The sequence below is a fragment of the Nannospalax galili genome, unplaced genomic scaffold (assembly GCF_000622305.1).
Source record: "Nannospalax galili isolate Female #2095 unplaced genomic scaffold, S.galili_v1.0 scaffold368, whole genome shotgun sequence".
Classification (NCBI taxonomy): domain Eukaryota; kingdom Metazoa; phylum Chordata; class Mammalia; order Rodentia; family Spalacidae; genus Nannospalax; species Nannospalax galili.
Genome location: NW_008359963.1, coordinates 2,821,362 through 2,842,939, shown reverse-complemented (window position 1 = coordinate 2,842,939; position 21,578 = coordinate 2,821,362). Strand labels below are relative to the sequence as shown.

Genomic DNA, 21,578 nt, shown 5'->3' with positions numbered 1-21,578 from the left:
CAGGGTCTCCCTGTAGCCCCAGCTGGCCTGGAACTTGCTATGTAGACCAGGCTGTCCTCAATCTCCCAGAGATCTGCCTGCCTCTGCCTCCCAAGTGCTGGGATTAAAGGTGTGCACCACCATGCCTGGCCCTTGCTCTCTTTAGAAACAGAAGTAAGTGATAAGGGGATATGAGTCCATTCATTCACATAGCGAAAATTTTTAGCTAATGAAAAATGTTAACATAAATTTACTTAGACCCAGCACTGGCAACTGTAAAGGAACTTGTTTTATACCAATAGTTCTGGGAGTTTTATATATAGAGTCATTCCTTAAAGAAAACAGTTTGCTAGGTGATAGTTCAAAAACCACTAATGATTGTGCCATTTGATAAACAGATCCAGTAGTCATAGATCTCTTTAACTTTCTTTCGACGGAAGAAAAGCAGATACTCGTAGAAACTATATTGACGAACCATTAAGGAAATGGTAATCTATGACTAAGAATTTCTAGCCATGAAATGATAGGACAATTAATGATAGGTTTTTATTATGCTCAGTCTATGTAGAACATGTTTCTGTATGTCTGGTGAAATCGTTAAAACTATGGCTATTTATAGTCAAGAGAACATTGTCAGATTGTTGCAAATTTGATCCAGTTGTATTTTAACTGATAAAGCCAAATATAATTCTTAGACGGAGAATAGAAGAAATGGAAGAAGAATTACAGAAAACAGAACGCTCATTTAAAAACCAGGTAAAAATTATTGTATAGTTTATTGCAGCAGTAGTGATACTTTTGAGATATGGTTTTCCTATAGCGCCAGCTAGTCTGAACTCACTTTGTAGACCAGGCTGGCCTTGATCTCACAGAGATCCATCTGCCTCTTCCTCCCGAGTGCTAGGATTAAAGGCACTGTGCCACCATGCCTGGCAGTTGCAGAATTTTTTGATAGCTGAAATAGAAGTTAAATGGTTGTTATAGGAAATCTCTGAACACCTGTTTGTCTTTTTTCAGATTGCTGCTCATGAGAAGAAAGCTCATGACAACTGGGTAAGGATTTTTTTCTCTTTTTTCTATTCTGTGCACAGCCTATCACATCTGAATTGCAATATTTTCTTTAATAGCTCAAAGCTCGTGCTGCAGAAAGAGCTATAGCAGAAGAGAAAAGGGAAGCTGCTAACCTAAGACACAAGTATGCAATTCTGATGCCTGTTCTCAGTGCTCTTTAGAACGCTTTAATGTAAGACGGTATGTAATAATTGATTGCTGTTTGATTTCAAGTCCATTCTTTCTCAATATTCAAGGTTACTGGAAATGACCCAAAAGATGGCAATGCGCCAAGAGGAACCTGTGATCATAAAACCAATGCCAGGAAGACCAAATGCACAAAATCCTCTCCGGAGAGGTAGGAGCACTTTGAAAAAGGTGCAGAAGTTTTGGTGCAGAATGTATGCAAATTAAAGTTTACTTCTGTAATAGTTATGATGCCCTACAAATCATCCTAAGGGTTTACTAGTGGAAAGGAGCTGTCATAAAGTGGTGACTGCGTGTTGCTGTCTTCAGGTCCACTAAGCCAGAATGGCTCTTTTGGCCCATCCCCTGTGAGTGGTGGAGAATGCTCCCCTCCCCTACCAGCAGAGCCACCCGGGAGACCGCTCTCTGCCACACTCAGTCGGAGAGATGTGCCCAGAAGTGAATTTGGTGAGCACTGACATGTTACTCTTCACTAAACCATTTCAAGTGGGTTTTCCCCGTTTGAGAATTCAGATGAGAACATTTTAGAATCCAGATTTCTTCAATATAGACAAGAAACTCTTAGAGGAATTGATCACCCCAGGGCCTGCTATTGAACAGAAGGCACTTATTTTCCTACAAGTCCCTATATTGTTTTTGTTAACTTTTAAACTGTGTAGTTTACACTGTGTACATACATTTCTTGTTACTATAATATGAAATGCTCTAAGTCTTATTTCTGTCTGTAATGTGTAGTAAGATTAGAAGTCAGACTGAAAAAATGGCCAGCTAATCAAATTCTATCAAATCTGTAACTTGAAACAACAGATAAGCACTCTTAATTTACACTTTATTGCTGTTCTTCAAATCTAAGGCAGTTCTTGTTTTTAATACTTTGTCTTTGCATAAATTGTGACTCAGATATAGTGAGAGATTCCTTTTTGCTGGGATTGCAGGCATATGCTACCCTACCTCGTAGTGCTGCTTTCTACTTAGGAGTTCAACCCTAAACCTAGCTACAGCTGGTTTATTTCTGAAAAGTACATGCCAAGGGCTTTGTTGTTTCTTTCTCAAGGGTCACTGGATAGGCATTTACCTCGCCCTCGATGGTCTTCTGAGGCATCTGGGAAACACTCTGCCTCTGGTAAGGGGTCTAAGTAACTTCAGAGTCTAATTATGCTTGCAGGACTTTTTAATATTCTCAGAACACGATCAGAATGAGTTTAAGTCAGTTCTCTGGTCCGTCACAGACCCAGGTCCAGCTCCTGTGATGAACAGCAGCTCCAGAAGCTCTTCCCCAGCTAAGGTGATGGATGAGGGCAAGGTAAGCCCTGCGGGACATGACAGTCTCCTGCTGTGCTCTGCCTTATCTCCTGTTTATGTGCTCTGTTCGTACTATCCTATTTGTTTCTTTTAAAAAGCACACTGTTCCCCAAGAGCCTGAAGGCCCCTCAGTTTCCAACATGGCCCCTTTGGCTGAGCATCCAGTGGCAGTAAGTGTTTAGAGGCTGAGGATGGGGTTAGGCTGTGATGCTGTTTGGTGTGTTTCTGGAAAGAATAAGAAGCATGGTGCTGATCTTGTCTAAACCGAATGTAGCACTGATTATCCTTGACTTAGGAATGTCACTCAAGTTTGTTTTCTGCAAGTAAAACAGCATTTTCCTGAAACAGTAAACACAGCAATGTCCTGTTGAGCCGGTCCCAAGCAGTGTCATATTTTGCTCACAGCAGTGCATGTTCTTGTAACTTGTGTAGCTATTATAGTTGCTGAGTCTTCTGACTGTATGTCACAGTGCTGCTCTACATTGGTGTCAACAATTTAAGTTAAACTAGTTTTCAACCTTGTTTCCTATAGGAAATTAGGTATGTTATAATGTAGAGCATTACCAACAAGTGAAGGTAATTGTAAGAGCTTTGTCTTCCTAATTCATACATGTATATAACAGTATGCTAGGCAACACTCTGAAGTTCCACTGCAGGATACCAGGAATGCGTATCTCATAAGAAGTCTTTTTTATCCAGGGCCAGTTTGGATGAGACCCAGACCTCTTTGCAGAGGACTTCAAAGAGCAGACTCTTAGAGAGGATTGGGAGGGGGCACAGGCTTGGTCAGAAGCCTAGTATTGCATTAAAGCTTGCCCGCTTCTATGCAGTATGACCATCTGATACTCCCTTTGTTGCTGCTCTTTCATATTCAAAGCAAGACAGGCATACTTACTGATTTAAAGATCTGAGAATTCAAATAATACATCAAAGCCCTATGGAAGGAATTGTGAATAGTTGCTGCTATTGTGTAAAGTGTACTTTTAATTTGTTCTCTGTATCTTTTAAGACTTAATTTTTTTGTGTATGTGTATCATGTTTGTGCCTGGTGCAGGAGGCCAGAAAAGGGCATTGGATCTCCTGGAACTGGAGTTAAGATAGTTATGAGCTGCCGTGTGGGTGTTGTGAACCAAATGCAGGTCCTCTGCAAGACTGGCCAGTGCTTTTAACCAGTCATCTCTCCAGTTCCAGCAGTCAGTGCTTTTTACCCACTAAGCATCTCTCTAGCTCCTATTGTGTTTTGTTTTTTTGTTGGTTGTTTTCTTTTTTCTTTTCTTTTTTTTTTTTTTGATACAGGGCCTCACTATGATGCTCTGGTTGACTTGGAACTCACTATGTTGACTAACCTGGCTTTACACTCAAGAGCTCTACCTCCTGAGTTCTGGGATTAAGGGCATGCATCAACATTCACAGCTGTTCTCTGTATTCTTAATAATCCTAACAATTGCTGAGTTGTAATGAGACGTGAGTGAGTTCCTTTGATGCAGATCAGTGTGCATGGTCTGACCTTTTTCAGAAACTCTTCTCATAGTCCTCTCACTTTTCCCTTTCCTGTGCAGACAACAAGCAGTATCCTAAGTCACTGCTAGGTCATTGCATCCTTCTAACTTCTCTGAGCTACCAGTGAGAAACATTGGCGGGTGTGGGGTGGGGAGTGTACTGACTTGATCTTTGGACAGGCACTGATGTCTGCTTTAATGGGTTTTGGGTTTTACTGATATTGGAGCTCTGTCATAAGTAGTTCAAAACTTTAATTGCTTCTGTTCTGTAGGTTAATATGGCTCCCAAAGGGCCCCCTCCTCCGTTTCCAGGGGTGCCTCTCTTGGGTGCTCCTTTGGGAGGTCCTGTACCACCACCCATTCGATACGGACCACCTCCTCAGTTACGTGGGCCTTTCCCGCCTCGGCCACTTCCTCCATTTGGTATGATGATCTGATCAGTAGTAACTGACTTGGAAAACATATTCATCTTTTGTTCTCTATTCCTTGTTAAAAGTAGTTGCTAGTGTAGGCTTTGCCAGTGAGGATAAAGCTGAGTACATTAACTTTCCCTCAAGTTTCTGGGAACATATAGGTGCTTAACATAATCTCCCTATACTGAGATGAACAATGCTAACTCTTAGACAAAGAAAAGGGGCTCTTTACAGAAAGCCAGAAATGTTACTTCTGCCAGTGGCTGTAATGGATGTAATGGAGGACACAGATGATAACCATGCGTCCTACCATATAAAGCTTGTCACCATAGAAGCATAAGCAGCAGGTCACAGAAGGAAATTTAACACTCCCTTATCTTAGACTAGGTATGACAGAGGTGCTAAGGAGGAGAGTACAGTAGCAATCTAGTGAATGTTGCTCAGTTTGAGTCCATCTCCTTGATTTTGACAGTATGTGTTGGGTCCATGACAAGCTATATTACTGCACGAATTTTCAATTGATACCATGGTAGGCAGTAACATTTCCCTTATCAAACCTCTGATGCAGTGGAACTCAGATCTCACAGTTTGTCATCTTGGCATGATAATATAGTACTGCTAAAAGCTGGTGGAGCTGTTCTGAGATAGATGCAGAACTGCAGAATGAGAATGAAGAGAAGTTTGGTACTAAGCCAAGCCTTATTTACCTGCTGTCCACTGCTTCGTATCACAAGTTGTAATCTAGACTTGCCTCCTGTCATCAGGAGGCCTCCACTTGACTTTCTAGGACTGTGAGAAATTAAAGAGTCGGTTATCATACTTAGAAGGGTTGTTCATTTAAATATGTTGCTGGTATTTACGTGACTTAATTTTTGTTTTCCAGTTCCTGGTATGCGTCCACCACTAGGTGTAAGAGAATATGCACCAGGTGTTCTGCCTGGCATACGGGACCTGCCTGTTGATCCTCGGGAATTTTTACCAGGACACACACCATTTAGACCTCCAGGTTCATTTGGTCCAAGAGAGTACTTTAATCCTGGTACCCGATTACCACCACCTCCCCACCTGCCACCACCTGCTGCAAGAGACTCATTGCCTTCAGGACCCAGGGATGAGCCACCACCTGCCTCTCTGAGCAGTAGCCAGGATGGTTCACAGGCTTCAAAACCCAGCCCTTAACTGGCACTGAGTCAGAGAGGAAGCAGACTGTGCACTATTCATTACAGCAAAGGATTTCATTGGCTTCAAAATCCAAGTTTGTTTTACCAGGTTTGTTTTCAGTACTAAGCTGCCTTGGCAGTATGCATTTTTAAGCCAAACAATACAAATCATTTTCCCTTCTAAGTAAAAAAAATCACCTCTTAAGCTAGAATATCCTTCCAACTTTGAAATGTGCAATAAAAAATACCTGTGTTTTAGTCAATGTAGCATATGTAATTGCTAAATGATTTAGAATGTCATAAAAATATGAACATTTCCTGTGGAAATGCTTTAAGAACATGTATTTCCATTACCTTGTTTTTCGTGTATACCAGTTGAATACAGAGCAATGGTGTTTACAAGCTTGATCTTTGTTTTCTTCCTATATCTGGTCGCAAAGACTGTTACGCTAAAAATGTTTACTTAAGGATCATAAATTTTATCTCCCCTGTTGCTAAAGTTCTTTGTAGTAATAGTTCATAAAATTTGTTTATTAATATTTCCCAAGTGTCTGTGATTCTTGGATCGTCTTGATACATGTACCACTTGGGAAACCCATCACCTGAGGCTTCCAGAACTGAAGACTGAGATGACGCACACTTCTGGTTGCTCACTGCTAAGAAGGTTCAGTCTCAAAGTTCCCAGTGACCTCTACAAGAGAGTTCTTCCTTTTATTGCAAATAAGTCAGTGGTTCCTCTTGTTCTGAATTTACGAACTTTCTTATGACACTCACTGCCTATTTGAGGATGTTTTTCTGAGTATGTGCCTGCAACAGTATCAAGATTCTTTGAGTCAATGAGATGGCTCAGCAGGTAAAAGGACTTTGCTGATGACTTGAGTTTGATTCCCCAAACCCAGCCAGTGATATGAGAAAATGAACTTCCACAAATTGTCCTCTGACTTGCTTAAGAGTACTGTGGCATGCATGCATACACACATGCACACACACAATGAAAAGTCAAAAACAATCTGACATGTTCTGTTGCTTTTACCATTCTTGTAAGGGTGGCTAACAGCAAGATGAAAATAATGTGAATTCTTAATCTATAACCTGTTTTCTTTCACATCACTTTGCAGCTGGTTTTCAAGGAACATGACAAAGATTAGAAAAGTGCCAGGAGGAAGAATGACTGTGGCCCAGACACTTCACATGTCTTCAGTCAAAAACTGCAGGGTGAACTCACTTCTGCTGTGTTTTTGGAAGTCTGTCTCTGGAGCCCAAGCTGGCCTTAGATGTACAGTGATCCTCTTGTTTCAACCTCCTGAGTGCTTGAACTTCAGGCCTGAGCCACCACATCTGGCTCAATTTTTTTTTTGATAGATAACTATTCAGAAACTAATATTCAGACATTGTTTTTATTTAAAATCAAGTTAAGTCTGAGAATCTGGTATTGCATCATACTTAGTTCTTCACCCGCTACCACAGTGTGTCTTTAAATATTTTATTAATTTATGCGTGTATTGACTGCATGTATGTAAGTGCACCCTTGTCATGCAGTACCCGTTGCGGTCAGAAGAGGGCTTTGAATCCCCTGGAACTGGAGTTAGGGATCCTTGTTAGCCACCATGTGGGTGCTGGGAACAGAACTTGGGTCCTTTGCAGGAGCAGCCAGTCCTCTTAATTGCTGAGCTCTCACTTCAGCCCCCTACAGTGTGTCTTTAAAACAAATTTCTTTTTCTTTCTTTCTTTTCTTTTTTTTTTTTTTTTTGGTCTTTTTGAGACAGGGTCTCCCTGTAGCCCCGGCAGCTATCCTGGGACTCACTATGTAGACCAGGCTGGCCTTGAACTCACAAAGGTCCGCCTGCCTCTGCCTCCCAAGTGCTGGGATTAAAGGTGTGTGCCACTATGCCCGGCTCTTAAAACAATTTCTAAGAGCTAGCTGGGACATTTTATTTACAGTAACTTTAGCAGCATATTATTTAAGAGGCTTACTATTTAGAGAAAAATAATAAAAGGTTGTCACTTGTTTACTGCTACACTCTGTCCTTCTGTTATGTAAAGTCCTATGATCTAATGATGTTATTGAGACATAGGGCATGTCATGTCACTGTTGGGATGTTAAATGCACAGAGGATTTTGAAAAATGAGCAATGGGGCTGGAGAGATGGCTCAGCGGTTAATAACACTGTTCTTGCAGAAGACCTGGGTTCGAATCCCAGCACCCACATGGCAGCTAACAACTGTCCATAACTCCAGTTCCAGGGTATCTGACAGCCTCTTCTGCTCTCTGCGAGCATTGCACGACATGGGCACACTTTACCTACATGCAGGCATAATACTCATACACATAAAATAAAAATAAAATATTTAAAAGAAAAATGAGCAACGGCTTCAGTGTGAAATCTTTATCAAATTGTTGAAGGCAGTAACAGAAAGATGAGCTCTCTGAAGGAAGATAACTCTCAGAAAGCTCTAAGGGAGCAGGTAGGTCCTTTGGGGTGAGTTCAATCTGCTTAAACCCCATGTAGTATTAAAGATAGAAGAAATACATCTATAAGAAAATGCCAGAATAACACGTGCCATTTTTAACCATGTAAAAATAAGATTAAATTGCTAACAAATTGTGAATGTCAATGCACTTAAAACAGTAGTGAAGCTTATGTAACTTCTAATTTCACCCCTTTTTTTAGAGACAAGACTATATAGTCCAGGCTTGCCTTAAACTTACTATCCTTCTGCCTCAGTTTCCTGAGTTCTGGGGAAGGCATGTGCCACCATACCCAGCTAACTTCTGATTTTAAATATATAAAATGAAGGTTATACCAACTAAGAAAATAATCAAGTAGGAAAGCTAAATTACATCTCTTTAAAATTCAAGACTATAGAGTATTTCCCCTCTAAAGCTCTTTTGGTATTGCCTTACATCATAGAAAAATCAGGATGATGTAGAGACACCCTGGTGTAGCCTATCTGAGCACTTTTGAAACAATCCACCACCGAGCCTTCTCAGCCCTCATTGTAGAGCCTATGTGGCAAAGCCCTAGTCAAGCTGTCAGTATACAGACCATGCAGAGGACACCATGCCTGTCAAATCGGACGTTTCCATCCCCCATGTTCTGGTGTCTCAGAAGTCACCTCCAGCTAGCTAATTGTGTTTCTGGGTTGAGTGGCTAAAACCATCTCACTTGGAAGCAGCAGCATTTCACTGAAAGCGCCTCTGCTGCAGCTGTGAGTAACTGACCAAGGTTTTTCATTGCAAAGTAAACTTGTGAGATGTGGAATGTTCTAGGTTAGCTGCTTTAAGATGGTCTTTTTGTCATTCAGGTCCGAATTAAAGCTAAGCTCATTACATGGTGTTCTGCTTAAGCCCCTTCAATTCCAATGAAAGGCATTTGCAGTTCATATAAACCACACTTACGTGAAGATAAATTTTGGTATACATGACTACAGTCTATGAGAAAAGAGGAAAAACAGTATCAAGTTTTGCTACATTTTAATAGTAGGTATTAAGGGATTATTTTTAGGTCTGACCAGCAACATAAATCAAAAGGTACTGAGCACTCCACAGGTGCAGAGGGCTGCCAAGCACCCTAGGATGTTTCATGGTGTGGAAGAACACGTTCCTGCCCCTTGCAGAGCTTACAGAGCAACTCAAAAGCTTGAGTTGCATGAACGATGAGCTAATTTAAGGCAAATTCTTCATCCCCTAGCACTATTGTAGACTGAATTATTTTAGCATTTGGAATTAATCCAATCAAGAAGACCAAATTTGGTTGCAAATTCTTTCCACTTATTGATGCTCATCTGGTAAACAATGACCTAGCAGACAACCGAAAGTAGACTGGATCTCCATGCGAGGGCAAGACAGCGTCACTGTGGCTACTTTAAAAAGCAATACACTGAGTGTATAATGAAGGTTTATTTAAAAATAGGCCAAGTACTGACAGTGCAGTCCCTCATGCAGTTCATTTAAAAGTGAATATTAAAATATGTGGGTTCTATGTCTAACCCACAGAAAGCCCCTCATAAATCTTAATGTTCTGTGTAACAACTATCCACCTCCTATGCATTATGAAAGTTCTATTTATGCCTCATTGTTAAGTCAAAAGTAAATAGTCAATTTAAAATAAGCTAATGACCTGCATATTTCCATATGGATTCAGTATATCTAAATAGGAAATAAATGGCAATCCTATCTACCTATATTAAAAAAAATAGACTATCTTTCCAGATTCTGCATACTCAGTGCTCTAAGAGGTATGCAGGTTTTAAGGTTTCACAATTAGGTGTCAGAAAAGCAGCCATATTTCTGCAGTATCTTATTAACACCTGACTCAATTATTTTTAGATTATACAATTTAAAAGACATTGTAAACCCATTTAAAAATCTGTAATTATTCTGAGATGGTTCCAATGTTAACCCTAGACTCTATCAGAAAGAGTAAAAATGTGATATAGAAGAATAGCTAATCCACATGACTACACATATGCTCACTTTCAAAAAACAATCTGGTCATCACAGCTACATTCTGGGGAACACTCCATATGGGTCCCTCATCTGGCCAGGGCACACTGTTGCTAAGAAGGGGAACCATGGCACCGGGAGTTAGCCCACCTCTAAGGACTAGCCACACACTTCCAGACAGACCTTCCTAGGCAGCATAACTGGTCCAGTTCCTCCCAAAACAGTTCAGAACTATTCTACCCACCTTATCTCAAGAGTGTGACATTAACTCAAACCAGAAAAGCATACTGGAGCAAAAGTGAGCACAGGTGTAAACTCTAGCACATTCTTATTGCTCTATGGTCTGAAGATCAAGCACACCTACCACAGTTGTATTCTTCCAGGAAACAGTAGGAGTGACAGTGATGAGAAAACACTAGTAACTGCACAATTAACAGTAAAAATGTCTCAAAATCTACAGTAAACCTGTATCCAAAGGCGTGATAGGCCAGTGATGTGCTGAACTTTTTTAAGTTCTGTGGTACAGCTCTGTAATAGGCTCGCTGGCCTACTGGCATGGGTAGGGCTCATTTTTTGCCTGTTGATGGGTAATGTGCTACACAGAGCTATGATGGTTTCTGAGCGGTAAAATTCACAGATGTTCCAGGTTATTCATATCAGGATCACTCCTTGTGCAAAGTTTGGTATAGATGAAGATAAAGTGGTTTCTTGGTCAATAATTGCAATTTCTTTCTTTTAAAGTCAGTGGGTTTCTTGTATCTGTAACCACAATAGAAAGATCACTGTTTACAACATGGTGATGACTGATTCCAAGGTTAGGTAAGAGTCTTAGAAGCACACATGAAACAGCACTGAAATAGTACCAGTCCTACTGTGCCAGTTACTTACAGTTCTATTACAATTGGCCCAGGTTTAATTTCATCCATCTCCATGAAAGCAAAACACTTGGTGCTGGTAAACCTCTTTTTAGGCTTGTAGTGTTTGAATTCAAAGAAGATAGCCGCACCTAGGGAATTAAAACAAACCACATAAACCAGACAGTGCCTTCTGTGCGCAACAGTTTTCTTTGGCAACTGGAAGCATAAGAACAAGCAACATTTTGCATGATTTATAAAGCAGCCTGTCACAGTCTGATGACCTATCACCCCAAACTCTGCCATGTCTGAGTGTCGTTTCTCCATTATCTAATCCCACAAAGTCTAGCAAAACTACCTGAGGTAGACTGCCTCAAGAATTTAAGTTATATACACAGGTAGAATTAATAAGCCACTAAAAACCACCAAATTAGGGCTAAGGAGATGGCTCAGTGGTTAAAGCTCTTTCCCTGCAAGAGTGAGGGCTGAAGTTCGGATCCCCAGAACCCATGGAAATGCCAGGTGGGCATGGTGGCCTGCATGCTGTTCCAGGGCTTAGAAGACAGGGTTTCTGGAGCTGGCTACTGGAGCTGGCTAGTCAGGTAGCTGTATCAATAGGCTTTGAGTTCAACTGAGAGAGACTGCCTTGAATACGGTGAGGCGCAATCAAGAAGACTCCCGACACTGACCTCGAGCACCCACACACAAACACAAACCTCTCACATTCACATAAAAAAAAAAAACCACAAAATAAAAAACTCCAGAGGAGGAACATAGATGACATGGGAACAGCTTCAAAACATGTTGTACTAGGTAGACTGGACTGTTGAGTTCCTTTTAAAAACAAGCTTGAATAGCTTCCTTTCTAAGCCCTCAAATCCTATTTTGGGGTGCTGAATCCAAACACGAGTCACATGCTGGTTCAATTGTGTCACTTGTTTCCTAATACCTGCTTCACAGTCCAAAGCCCTATTTTTTTTACCCTGTAATTGCCCACATCTATAGCAAGATGTGCTGTGAAAATGCCTAAAGCAAGGCTATTTGACTCTTCCTCAATAATCAAGCATTCATGGGGCTTAGTTCTGTATCTCTGAAGACCACCAGATTCTCTATCCTGCAGAGAAAACCAAGATTAGAGAAGCAATTTACCTCACCAGTGTAGCCAACAACTGATTTCTAAAAAGGTATGGAAACTAATGGAAGCTGGTGCCTCATTCACCTGGTTGCTACTTAAGCCTGCCTTAACCAAGGTGGTGCTCGATCTTGTCTTTTACAGTTAGCAGACAACTAATTCAGTGACACAAAACTTCTAACTAAAGTTTAGCAATGTTCTGAAATATGTGAACAGCCCTGGAACTTGGGAGCAAAGAGAGCGTTTCACATGTCAAGTGTGGAAAGAAAGCGTATCAGTCAAGAATGAAGGTGAGGGAGGAGAAATGGGGACACTTACTCATGTATACCTCCCTGACACAAAAGCATTACAATAGTTGGGCTTTTGATAGTCAGCTTTCCCTGTTCACAAAGGTGTACATCTTTCCCTACTCCTGCAGCAATAGCAGAATCATCTTGTTATCAAAAAGACACTTTGAATATATCAGACCACATTTCTTAGTCTCTTCAGCATGGAAACCCATCTTCTCAACATGATTGTGTCTGAGGTCTGGAAAATGTTAATAAAACTATGCTTGAAAACATGTCTACATATGTTATTATCATTTTAAGGAGGTGAAGAACTTTCCTGCATCAGCAGAAAACTGTTATTTCCTGAAGTCTTGGGATGCAGAGCACTACACTCCATGCACTTATAAGAAAAATGTGAAATAAATAAGACTTTACCAAGATGACTAATTGAAAGGTTCATAAACATGAAAGCAAGTTCATTAACATTAGCATTAGTTAAAAACTATAGAAACTAGAGGCTGGAGAAAGAGATCAGCAGTTAAGAGCATTGGCTACTGTTGTACAGGACCTGGGTTGAGTTCCCAGCACCCACATGGCATCTTAACAACCATCTATAATTTCAGTTCCAGGGGATCCAACACCCTCTTCTGGCCTCTGCAGGCATTACTTGACACAGGTGCACTTACAAGCAGGCAAAACACTCATACACATAAAAATAAACATTTAAAAAACCTAATTAACTAAATATTAAGTTCAAAGCCAGAGAAAAGGGATAGAGAAGTCCTGAATCTAGTTCAAGTATTCCTCAATCACCAGTAAAGAACAGAGTGCAATAAAACTGAATGATTAGCCAGGAACCACCTTCTTCTCCTCACATCAAAGCAATGGAGAACAAGAAAAGGAAAACTTGCTAAGGTACATGCAATACCTCCCTAGCTACACATTCTAACCCAGCAACTTTCCTAACCCAGTGACTTTCAATTTTTAGCATCTATCAGAATGACCTGAAAGACTTTCTAAACCACACTGCTGAGACTGCACCACAGTGCCTTAGTTGGGGTTCAGGAGAGTCTATGCTTTCTGGGGGCCACATTCTAAGAACTACTACCCTAGCAGAAGCACTGAAAGGCGATTCACAGACAACGCCTACAGGAGGCTGCAGCCCGATTTAAAAGGTATCAATACTACGGAGGCTGTGGGAGTGTCTGTAAAGGCACTTGCCATCACACACGCTCCCTAAAGAACCGGACAGTCTCAAAAACTGCACAGGTGAGAAAGATTCTGAATCTCTACAGAGAATACAAATAATCTGGTGGGTAAAACATAACTCAAGTATTTAATGCTAAGAAGTTTGTTAAGATGGAAATGGAACTTCACTGTGTTAAGTTTGCTTTATTCTTTTCCCATTTTCCAACAAACTGCAAGTTATGGCGTCTTCGTACCCAGTACATCCAAGCGGAAGAAAAGAGCTAGGAAGCACCATTGGAACATTCCTGCTTCCTTGACTCTTCAGGATGAGAAAAACATCTCCTGGGTGTTGGGAATAGAATTTGGGTCCTCTACAAAAGCAGTACACCCTCTTAACTGCTGAGTCATCTTTCCAGCCCACTTCCACATTATTTTTTGAGATAGGGTCTCTCACTGAACCTGGAGCTTGCCATTTCAGTTAGACTGGCTGGTCAGCAAGCCCCTAGCCCCTAGAATCCACTCTTCTGTCCCCTCCCACCCAGCACTGGGGTTACAGAGAGCAAAGCAGGTGCCTTCCCATGCCTGGCTTTTATGTGGGTGCAGTGGATCTGAGCTCAGGTCCTAATATTTACATAGCAAATACTTAACCCACTGAGCCATTTCCCCAGCCCAAAATTTTACTATTAAAGAACACATTCCAGTGCTGTTACCCAACTAGACGATACACCTCCTAATTTGAACATTGAAAGATGTTACTGATTTAGCGTTGTTCAATTAGCCTAACCAGGTGATAATGACTTCTGCTGGACACTGGCTATGCTGGGTCCACTGTACACGCCCCCAACTGAGTGCTATCCATAGGAAGACAGAGATTTACAGTTACAAACCTTTCGTTAATTTTTCAACATGCTTCTGGAGCTCAATGTCCACATTAAAATGAACATAAGTATCTTCTTTTCTTGAAGCCACAGGAGTATCTTGTACAGGAGTTAAATCTATGCCATTCAAATCTAGAGAGAAACAAGTTTCTGCTTAGGAACATTCATGTGTACAGACTATAAAGGGTCATGTTTCCTTCAGAGGCTCAGAGAGAGCTGAGAGGAGAGTCTCAGGCTCACAGAGATTCCTTCTGAGCCTGAGTGGGGACCTGGGAACTGCTGTTGTTCACAGGGCATGTGGAGGGAGCCAACCAGAGAGGATGAGAAACCTTGACAAATGAAGTTTCCCCTGGCCAGTGGAAACAAAACAAAGTTTGTAGAAGATCAAATTTGATCTTTAAGAGGTGAAAAGCACTTCTTGTTTTCCTGAAATAAATGACCCACTCATTTCTATGGATAATAAACATCTGGAATGTATATAATTTGCTACAAAGTGGTACCCTCTCCCTATTTTTGGAAATGTCTTTAAATTCAGAATGACTCTGAACTCCCCTGTTGTGTTCAAACCAGATGGACATAAGAGCTGCCAACAAAACTCTTTCATCAATGACCAAATGTAACCTAGATTCTAGTTATGTTTCCTAAAACACAGCATGATTTACAACCAGATGGTATACTAAGTTACTAGGTATGGCTTGTATTTCCTAGATCTAGGAATCCTACTTAATTAAATTCAACATGGGCTTATCTGAGGACTAAGTATGTATATATTATGCAATAACGCTGTCTCAGGAACCTAAAGTAATTCAGTACATCTGATTACTTCAGTTCTTAAAGATGTGAATGCAAACCATGTTTTAGCTCAACCCACATGCAAAAAGAACTTAATACCCACTCCACTATCATTAAATATTTTCACGTTTACCATGGACATTTCTGAACAAGTTATGTCATTTTGTAAGTGGCCTATCAAACAATGGAGGGTATAAACACTTTCCATACTTGGTAACTGGAAATATCTTAAAGTATTACTTTCATTAGTGCTGGCAATCATGGTCTGTATATATGAATTTTTTTTTTCTCTGTGGCTAAGTTCCTTTATCTTTTAATTGGTACTAATGAACCCTTAGTCTGAGTTTATTTCTACAACTGACCAAAATTTCCTCCATTTAATTTTAGCCCATATTTGTTTCTTTGATTAGCTTCAAACTGCAGCTTAATGTAAACCACTTGTATTAACTGTAGTTATTCCTTGATAATGGTAAGACTTTACCCTTAGTGATTCAATAATAATTATTCTTACTATTAATTTTTTTGAAACGGGGTCTCACTATGTTATACAAATTGGACTCAAGTGATTCTCTTGCCTTTCCCTAGAAACCGGGATCACAGGTATGCTCCACCACACCTAACATCCAATAATTATTTTTCTAAAGACTGTATTGTATGACATGTATGGCAACAACAAAATAATCTAACCATGTGGTTTCAATGTTTAAAAAGTTGCTTTCTGCCGTGTGTGGTGGCGCATGCCTTCAATCCTAGCACTTGGGAGGCAGAGGCAGGCAGATCTTTGTGAGTTCGAGGCCAGCCTGGTCTACATATGAGTTCCAGGACTGGGGCTACAAGGAGACCCTGTCTCAAAAAAGACAAAAATTTAAAAAAAGTTGTTTTCAAGAAATAAATGGACTGTCACCATGGTAAGAGGGAAAAAAACCCAACAGATCCCTAGAACAATCCTAACTCTGATAATAAACTTCTCTGCCCATGGGATTACACTCAGGGTATGGATGCTACAGATGTGCCTTCCTCCTGAACTCTACTGAGGATGTTCTGGAGGCCCGACTTTCATCCCCTTCTGCAGGATTTGCCTTACAGAAACCTGTCACAGGAAGGAGAGGACCTAAGTGGGAGGTTCAAACCACATGCCTGGGGAAGGGGAAGACTGTTTCTGCTAAGGGGAATGTGCGTTGCTAGCCGGCACTCTAAAAGGGGCCCGAGGTAGAACAAGACACAAAGACAAACCCAAAAGCAAAAGTGAGTCTCAATTATGAATTTAAAAATGTTTATTAACTGGACGTGGTGGTACACGCCTTTAATCCCAGCACTCAGGAGGTCAAGGCCAGCCTAGTCTACATAGTGAGTTCTAGGCTAGCTGAGAACTGTCTCACAAAAAAGAAAGAAAGAAAAATTTACTAAATCTCTCAGAAGATTCGGTGAAGGAGAAATGATCAATTCCAGGGATCTCCTGTCACTGCAGAATAAAGTAACATGAACTGCTACAGATATAAGACCCACTCCTCTATGTAAGAAAAAAAAAAAAAAGAAAGCTCTACATGAAAAGCAATGTTATAATATTTGCCAGAGGGGAAAAAAAATGGAGACAGAATTATTTACCCTTTACGCTCACTGTAATATATGGATCGATACACTGCCCGGCGTCTTTCAAACCAATTTTCTCAATTTTGATAGTGAGTAGTGTCATTCCTGGTTCTGATGGCAACCTTGGTAATAAAGTACCTGGCAACAGAGAAACCACAATAAAAGTGAGCACCACCAGTAACTTCAGAGTAAATATTTTAGCAGGCAGGAAAGATACAGGCTTACTCTTAACTTAGTAACTAGGCAGACATTGCATATTTTGCTTTCCAGAACTCTCAAAACACTGTTCTTTTGTTTATGTTTTGTTTTGAGTCAGGGTCTCATGATGTAGCTTAGGGTGGTCTTAGCTTTCTGAGTGCAGAGATTACAGGCATGTACCACCACACCTGGCTTGACGTTATTCTCTGTGAAAAAATATTTAGTTATATGCAAGATAAATATGTACTCCATTATGTCACAAACACCTTTTAAAAGAATTATTAATGCAAGCTTGTTAAAAATTCAAACAAAATCATGAAATTTGCAGGTAAATGAATGGAACTAGAAACTGTCATAGTAAGTGAAGTAATACAAACAACATGTTTGCTCTCATTTGTGGATCTTAGGTCCAAATCCCTAGATGTGAGTATATATCCTGATGCAACTGCAGGAGCCAGGAAAATGGAAAGGAACCACGTGGAAAAAGGGGAAGAATGAGCTTGAAGAGGGAGATAGCAGGAGACGGGTGTTATTAAGGGGGAAATGAGAAAGGGAAGTTACTTTAACTGGGGAGAAAGTAGGGAGGGTTATACAGGGGGAGTGAGAGGAAAGATAAATAATGCTTAGATAGTATGAAAAACCAGAGGATATCTATCTATCTCTATCACCTATCATCATTTATCATCTATATGGCTGAAGGTTATATAACAAAAAACACAGTGCCAGGCAGGCAAAACCTCCCTTCCAGTCCTTGGTCAGGGTAGTCCAAGAGACTCCCAAAATTAACACAGGCTATTACTACAGCTCTTGATTGCCTCTCAGAATTTGAAGGTAAGACCCTACTGCTGAAGACCTGACCTACTTTGGATACAGGACTTGGAGCAATCAAGCTGGAACTGACCTGGAAGCTTCCTACCTGAAGACTAACTTTCATGGTATCAGAGGATGGTATACAAACTGCTGCCAAGGGAGAAAACTAATCAATGGTCCTACCCAGCTGAAAAGCCTAACAAATAACGACTGGCCCAGCAAACTATTACTATTGTTACTATTGCTATTTTTATCTTGGGGATAATCAACAGCTGTCTAATTGGAATTAAGTCCCACTCAATGGGAGGGAACTCATGTGTAGACACAGCCAAACATACATGGCTGACAAGATCACAGATCCTAGGGAAAAACCTACTTTTGCCACATCCCTAGAGCAACATAAGTTCTTCGTTCTAAATATGCCTCCTCATATTTACAGACAAGTGTAGCTTTCACCCCTCATCAAAGGAGCTGCTTTCTGCAAAACGTGGAGACTATTGCAGAGTTCCAGAACTGGTCAAACACAGAGAATAAGTGTCTGTAAGACAATGTAGCCTCTACACATAGGATGAATGCATCTCTCAACTCTGGTCAGAGACATTTCCTTATGCAGCAGACAGTGATTAATACAGAGACCCACAAATTAGCCAATGTGAAAAGAACAGGAAGTCACAGAGTACTTATCTCCGAAGAGCACACCTATTTCAAACCTCTGCCTCCCAAGGCTCAGGGATCATTGCAGAAGAGGAGACAGAAAGATTTTAAGAGCCCGAGAGTGGATGAACCACAAAGAAACAGTCTTCTAGATGGCTAGTCAGTTACTCATATGAACTCACAGCCGCACACATCCTATGCCAGCTCAAATCAGACAAAAATCCCAACATAGACATGAGGAATTGGTAAGAAATTTCAACACAACTTTTAATGAACTTTGGGCAACCTTGATGGCTGCTGGGAGGGGAAAGACAGTGTCTTACAGGGATGGGACTCTTGGTGAGCCCAGTGGATGGACCACACTGAAGCACATTTAGGGACACAAATCAGACTATAGGCCACATAAATTGGGCAGGGAGCAGTGAGGGGAGGCACAGCTAGGGGAGGAGATCTAAATACCATCAAACTATATGGTATGAAAATCACAAAATTCTGGGCTGGGCGTGGTGGCACATGCCTTTAATCCCAGCACTTTGGAGGCAGAGGCATGTGGATCTTTGTGAGCTCGAGGCCAGCCTGGTCTACACAGTGAGTTCCAGGGCAGCTGGGGCTACAGGAAGACCCTGTCTCAAAAAATAAAATAAAATAAAAAAATAAAAGACAATCACAAAATTCAATAAGAATAAAATACAAGTTATTCAAGGAAGCCCAATTACAAATTATCACAAATCAAAAATATATTATGCCCACAGAATATATATATATATATTCAATATACACTCATAAATATAATTACCTTACATCTCCATATGAACTGGTAGAACAGAGACAGGAAAAGCTTTTTAAATATTTCTGTTATTCTAAAGCTTGAGAAGTGTAGTATCAGAGTAGACCAGCAAATCTTTTAGATATTACAAATTTAAAATATTTATTTATTTTCATTTTATGTGTATGAGTGTATTGCCTGCATGTTTGTAAGTGCACCCATGAGGAGGTCAGAAGAGGGCATCAGATCCCCTGGAACTGGAGTTACGAACAGCTGTTAGCCGCACCTGGGTGCTAGGAATCAAACCCAAGTTCTCTACAAGAGTCAGCTCTCCAGCCCTGTTACTACTAATTTGTAATCTAGTATTTATATTCACTTACTGGATAACTCAAGAGTCTAAATCCCACTCTCCCTCATACTCTGTATGATTTGTTCTCTCCAAAGTTAGAGAGTGTCACTGAGGGTGACAAACTATGAGTGAAATTTCTATGTTTGAAATATTTTCCATATACCAATTAAATACTCTGTAACTAAAAGACCAGGCTGGGGAGATGGTTCAGTGGGTAAATGCGCTTGCTCTGCAAGCCTAGTTTGAATCCCCAGCACCTGTGTAAAAAGCTGCCACATGGCTGCACTTGCCTGAACCTAGCATGGTGGGCTGAGATAGACATATCTCGGGGGCTCACAGCCTAGCAAAACAGTGAGCTTCTGGTTGAGTCAGAGAGTTGGTCTCAAGGCAGTAAGTGGAGAGTGAGAGATGATACAGGATACAGAATACCACACTTGCATAGGATTTGGGATGATGCCTTCCAGTTTCTGTTCAATAATATCAATGTCTTGTCTTATCTTTTAATGATGAAGTGCCTGGATACATGAGTCAATACATTCTAAAATATACATCTGATATATTTTAAACAGTGAAGAGGTTTGAGCGAATTGAGGGGAGGAAGTGGAAATGTTGTAAAACTGGATGATGGTGATAGACGTACAGATTTGTAAATGTATCAAGAATCAATTGTATACTTATGGTGGGTAAACTGTATGATACATCATACCTTAATAATGCTCTTAGATAGTGGTTTAAAGATATGTCACAATTTTTTGTGGTTTTGTTTTGTTTGGTTTTGGTTTTGGGGGACAAGGTCACATCATTTAGCCCCGAATGTCCCTGAACTCACTATGTAGCCCAGGCTGGCCTCAAACTCAGGCGAACCCTCTAGCCTCAGTCTCAGAAGTGCTGAAATTACAGGCATGAGGCACCACACCCAGCTCCTATTCTTACTAATTTAAATAAATATGAAGACAGCACAGAAAATGCAAGAGTGGGAAAGAGAGGCTCCACCTCAGTGCTGCAGTAACAAAACTTAATGGACTAGGAATAACTGTGAATATACATAAATCTAAGACTTTCTATTCTGTCTTGGACTGTCCTTTTTTTTTCAAACACAGGTGCCTCCATAACAAGTGCTTTGAACTAAACTCCAAGGTGAGCTTTAGAAAGTTAATACTTTTGAAGTCTCATGGAAAAAATGAGTACTTATTTTGAGTTCTTCTGCAGAAAAGTTCATACTATTATATAGGATTTGTTATATAAATAATGAAATTTATGCACCAATTCTTCCATTCATGGACATCTGAATGGCTCAAAATCTTGGGTATTATTAACAACACAACCATAAACACAGCTGGTGCAAACATTTCTGAAACAGAGGCTGCTGAGTCGCCTGTCCCCCGGCTCACCCTGCAGTCACTCCTGCAGACGTTAGGTATCCGACCCTGGCGAATGTGGAGCAATGCTGGGTCTTCACTGGCCCTTTGTTTTCTCAGAGTCTTTGACCACCTTGGGTGTGGAGAGGTGGTGATCTAGTTGTGACTCGCAGTTCCCTGAGGATTAGCAAGGTGGCACATCTTTTCACACTAGAGAGGGCATTTGCATTTCCTCTTATCTGAAGTGTGTGTTCAGTTATTTTAACCATTTTTCTGTTGAAATATCCATCTTTTCCTTATTGAGTTGTGGAAAATCTCTAATATACTGATAAAAGCTTTTGTTGCATGTTTTACCAACAGCTTTATAGCGGCTTTCCTTTTAAAAACTTTTATTGAAGCACAACATATATATATTTAGGCACCTAAAATTTAAGTACAGATTGCTGGATTTTCAGTATGAACACACCTGTGCAAGTAGCACCTGACCATGCAAAAGGGTGACACCAGCATGCCGAAGCATCCATGGTCCTTCCTCATCCCACCCCACAGGCAAATCACTCTCCCAAACCACAGCAACCATGGCTGCCTTCTAACACCAAAGACTTGTCTATTTAGAATAACTTTTCTATGTACTAGTGTCTTCTCTGATAAAGCTAATATAGTTAAATTAGTCTTAATCTAGT

The 21,578-nt window shown here is 40.6% G+C and overlaps 2 protein-coding genes across 6 annotated transcripts in view; one reads left to right on the top strand and one right to left on the bottom strand.

The window, feature by feature from the left end:
- The window catches only part of Mia3 (MIA SH3 domain ER export factor 3), a 44,525-nt gene extending 38,373 nt beyond the window's left edge, over positions 1-6,152 (top strand). For 2 of the 5 annotated variants that reach the window (XM_017795764.2, XM_017795765.2), the window contains 10 exons: positions 675-735; positions 997-1,032; positions 1,107-1,174; positions 1,287-1,387; positions 1,546-1,683; positions 2,291-2,359; positions 2,466-2,539; positions 2,637-2,708; positions 4,310-4,460; positions 5,334-6,152. In XM_017795764.2, the coding sequence (XP_017651253.1) occupies positions 675-735; positions 997-1,032; positions 1,107-1,174; positions 1,287-1,387; positions 1,546-1,683; positions 2,291-2,359; positions 2,466-2,539; positions 2,637-2,708; positions 4,310-4,460; positions 5,334-5,629 (1,066 nt within the window). In that variant the 3' untranslated portion in view covers positions 5,630-6,152. The remainder of the gene's footprint in view (positions 1-674; positions 736-996; positions 1,033-1,106; positions 1,175-1,286; positions 1,388-1,545; positions 1,684-2,290; positions 2,360-2,465; positions 2,540-2,636; positions 2,709-4,309; positions 4,461-5,333) is intronic. The other 3 variants (XM_029559012.1, XM_008823754.3, XM_008823753.3) reach the window with 2 other exon arrangements.
- Positions 6,153-9,068: 2,916 nt separating this feature from the next.
- Positions 9,069-21,578, bottom strand: part of Aida (axin interactor, dorsalization associated) — a 37,156-nt gene continuing 24,646 nt past the window's right edge. Inside the window, exons 7-10 of the mRNA XM_008823752.3 lie at positions 16,776-16,898; positions 14,388-14,510; positions 10,946-11,063; positions 9,069-10,816 (exon numbers count right to left, since the gene is read on the bottom strand). Of these exons, the coding sequence (XP_008821974.1) occupies positions 10,720-10,816; positions 10,946-11,063; positions 14,388-14,510; positions 16,776-16,898 (461 nt within the window). The 3' untranslated portion in view covers positions 9,069-10,719. The remainder of the gene's footprint in view (positions 10,817-10,945; positions 11,064-14,387; positions 14,511-16,775; positions 16,899-21,578) is intronic.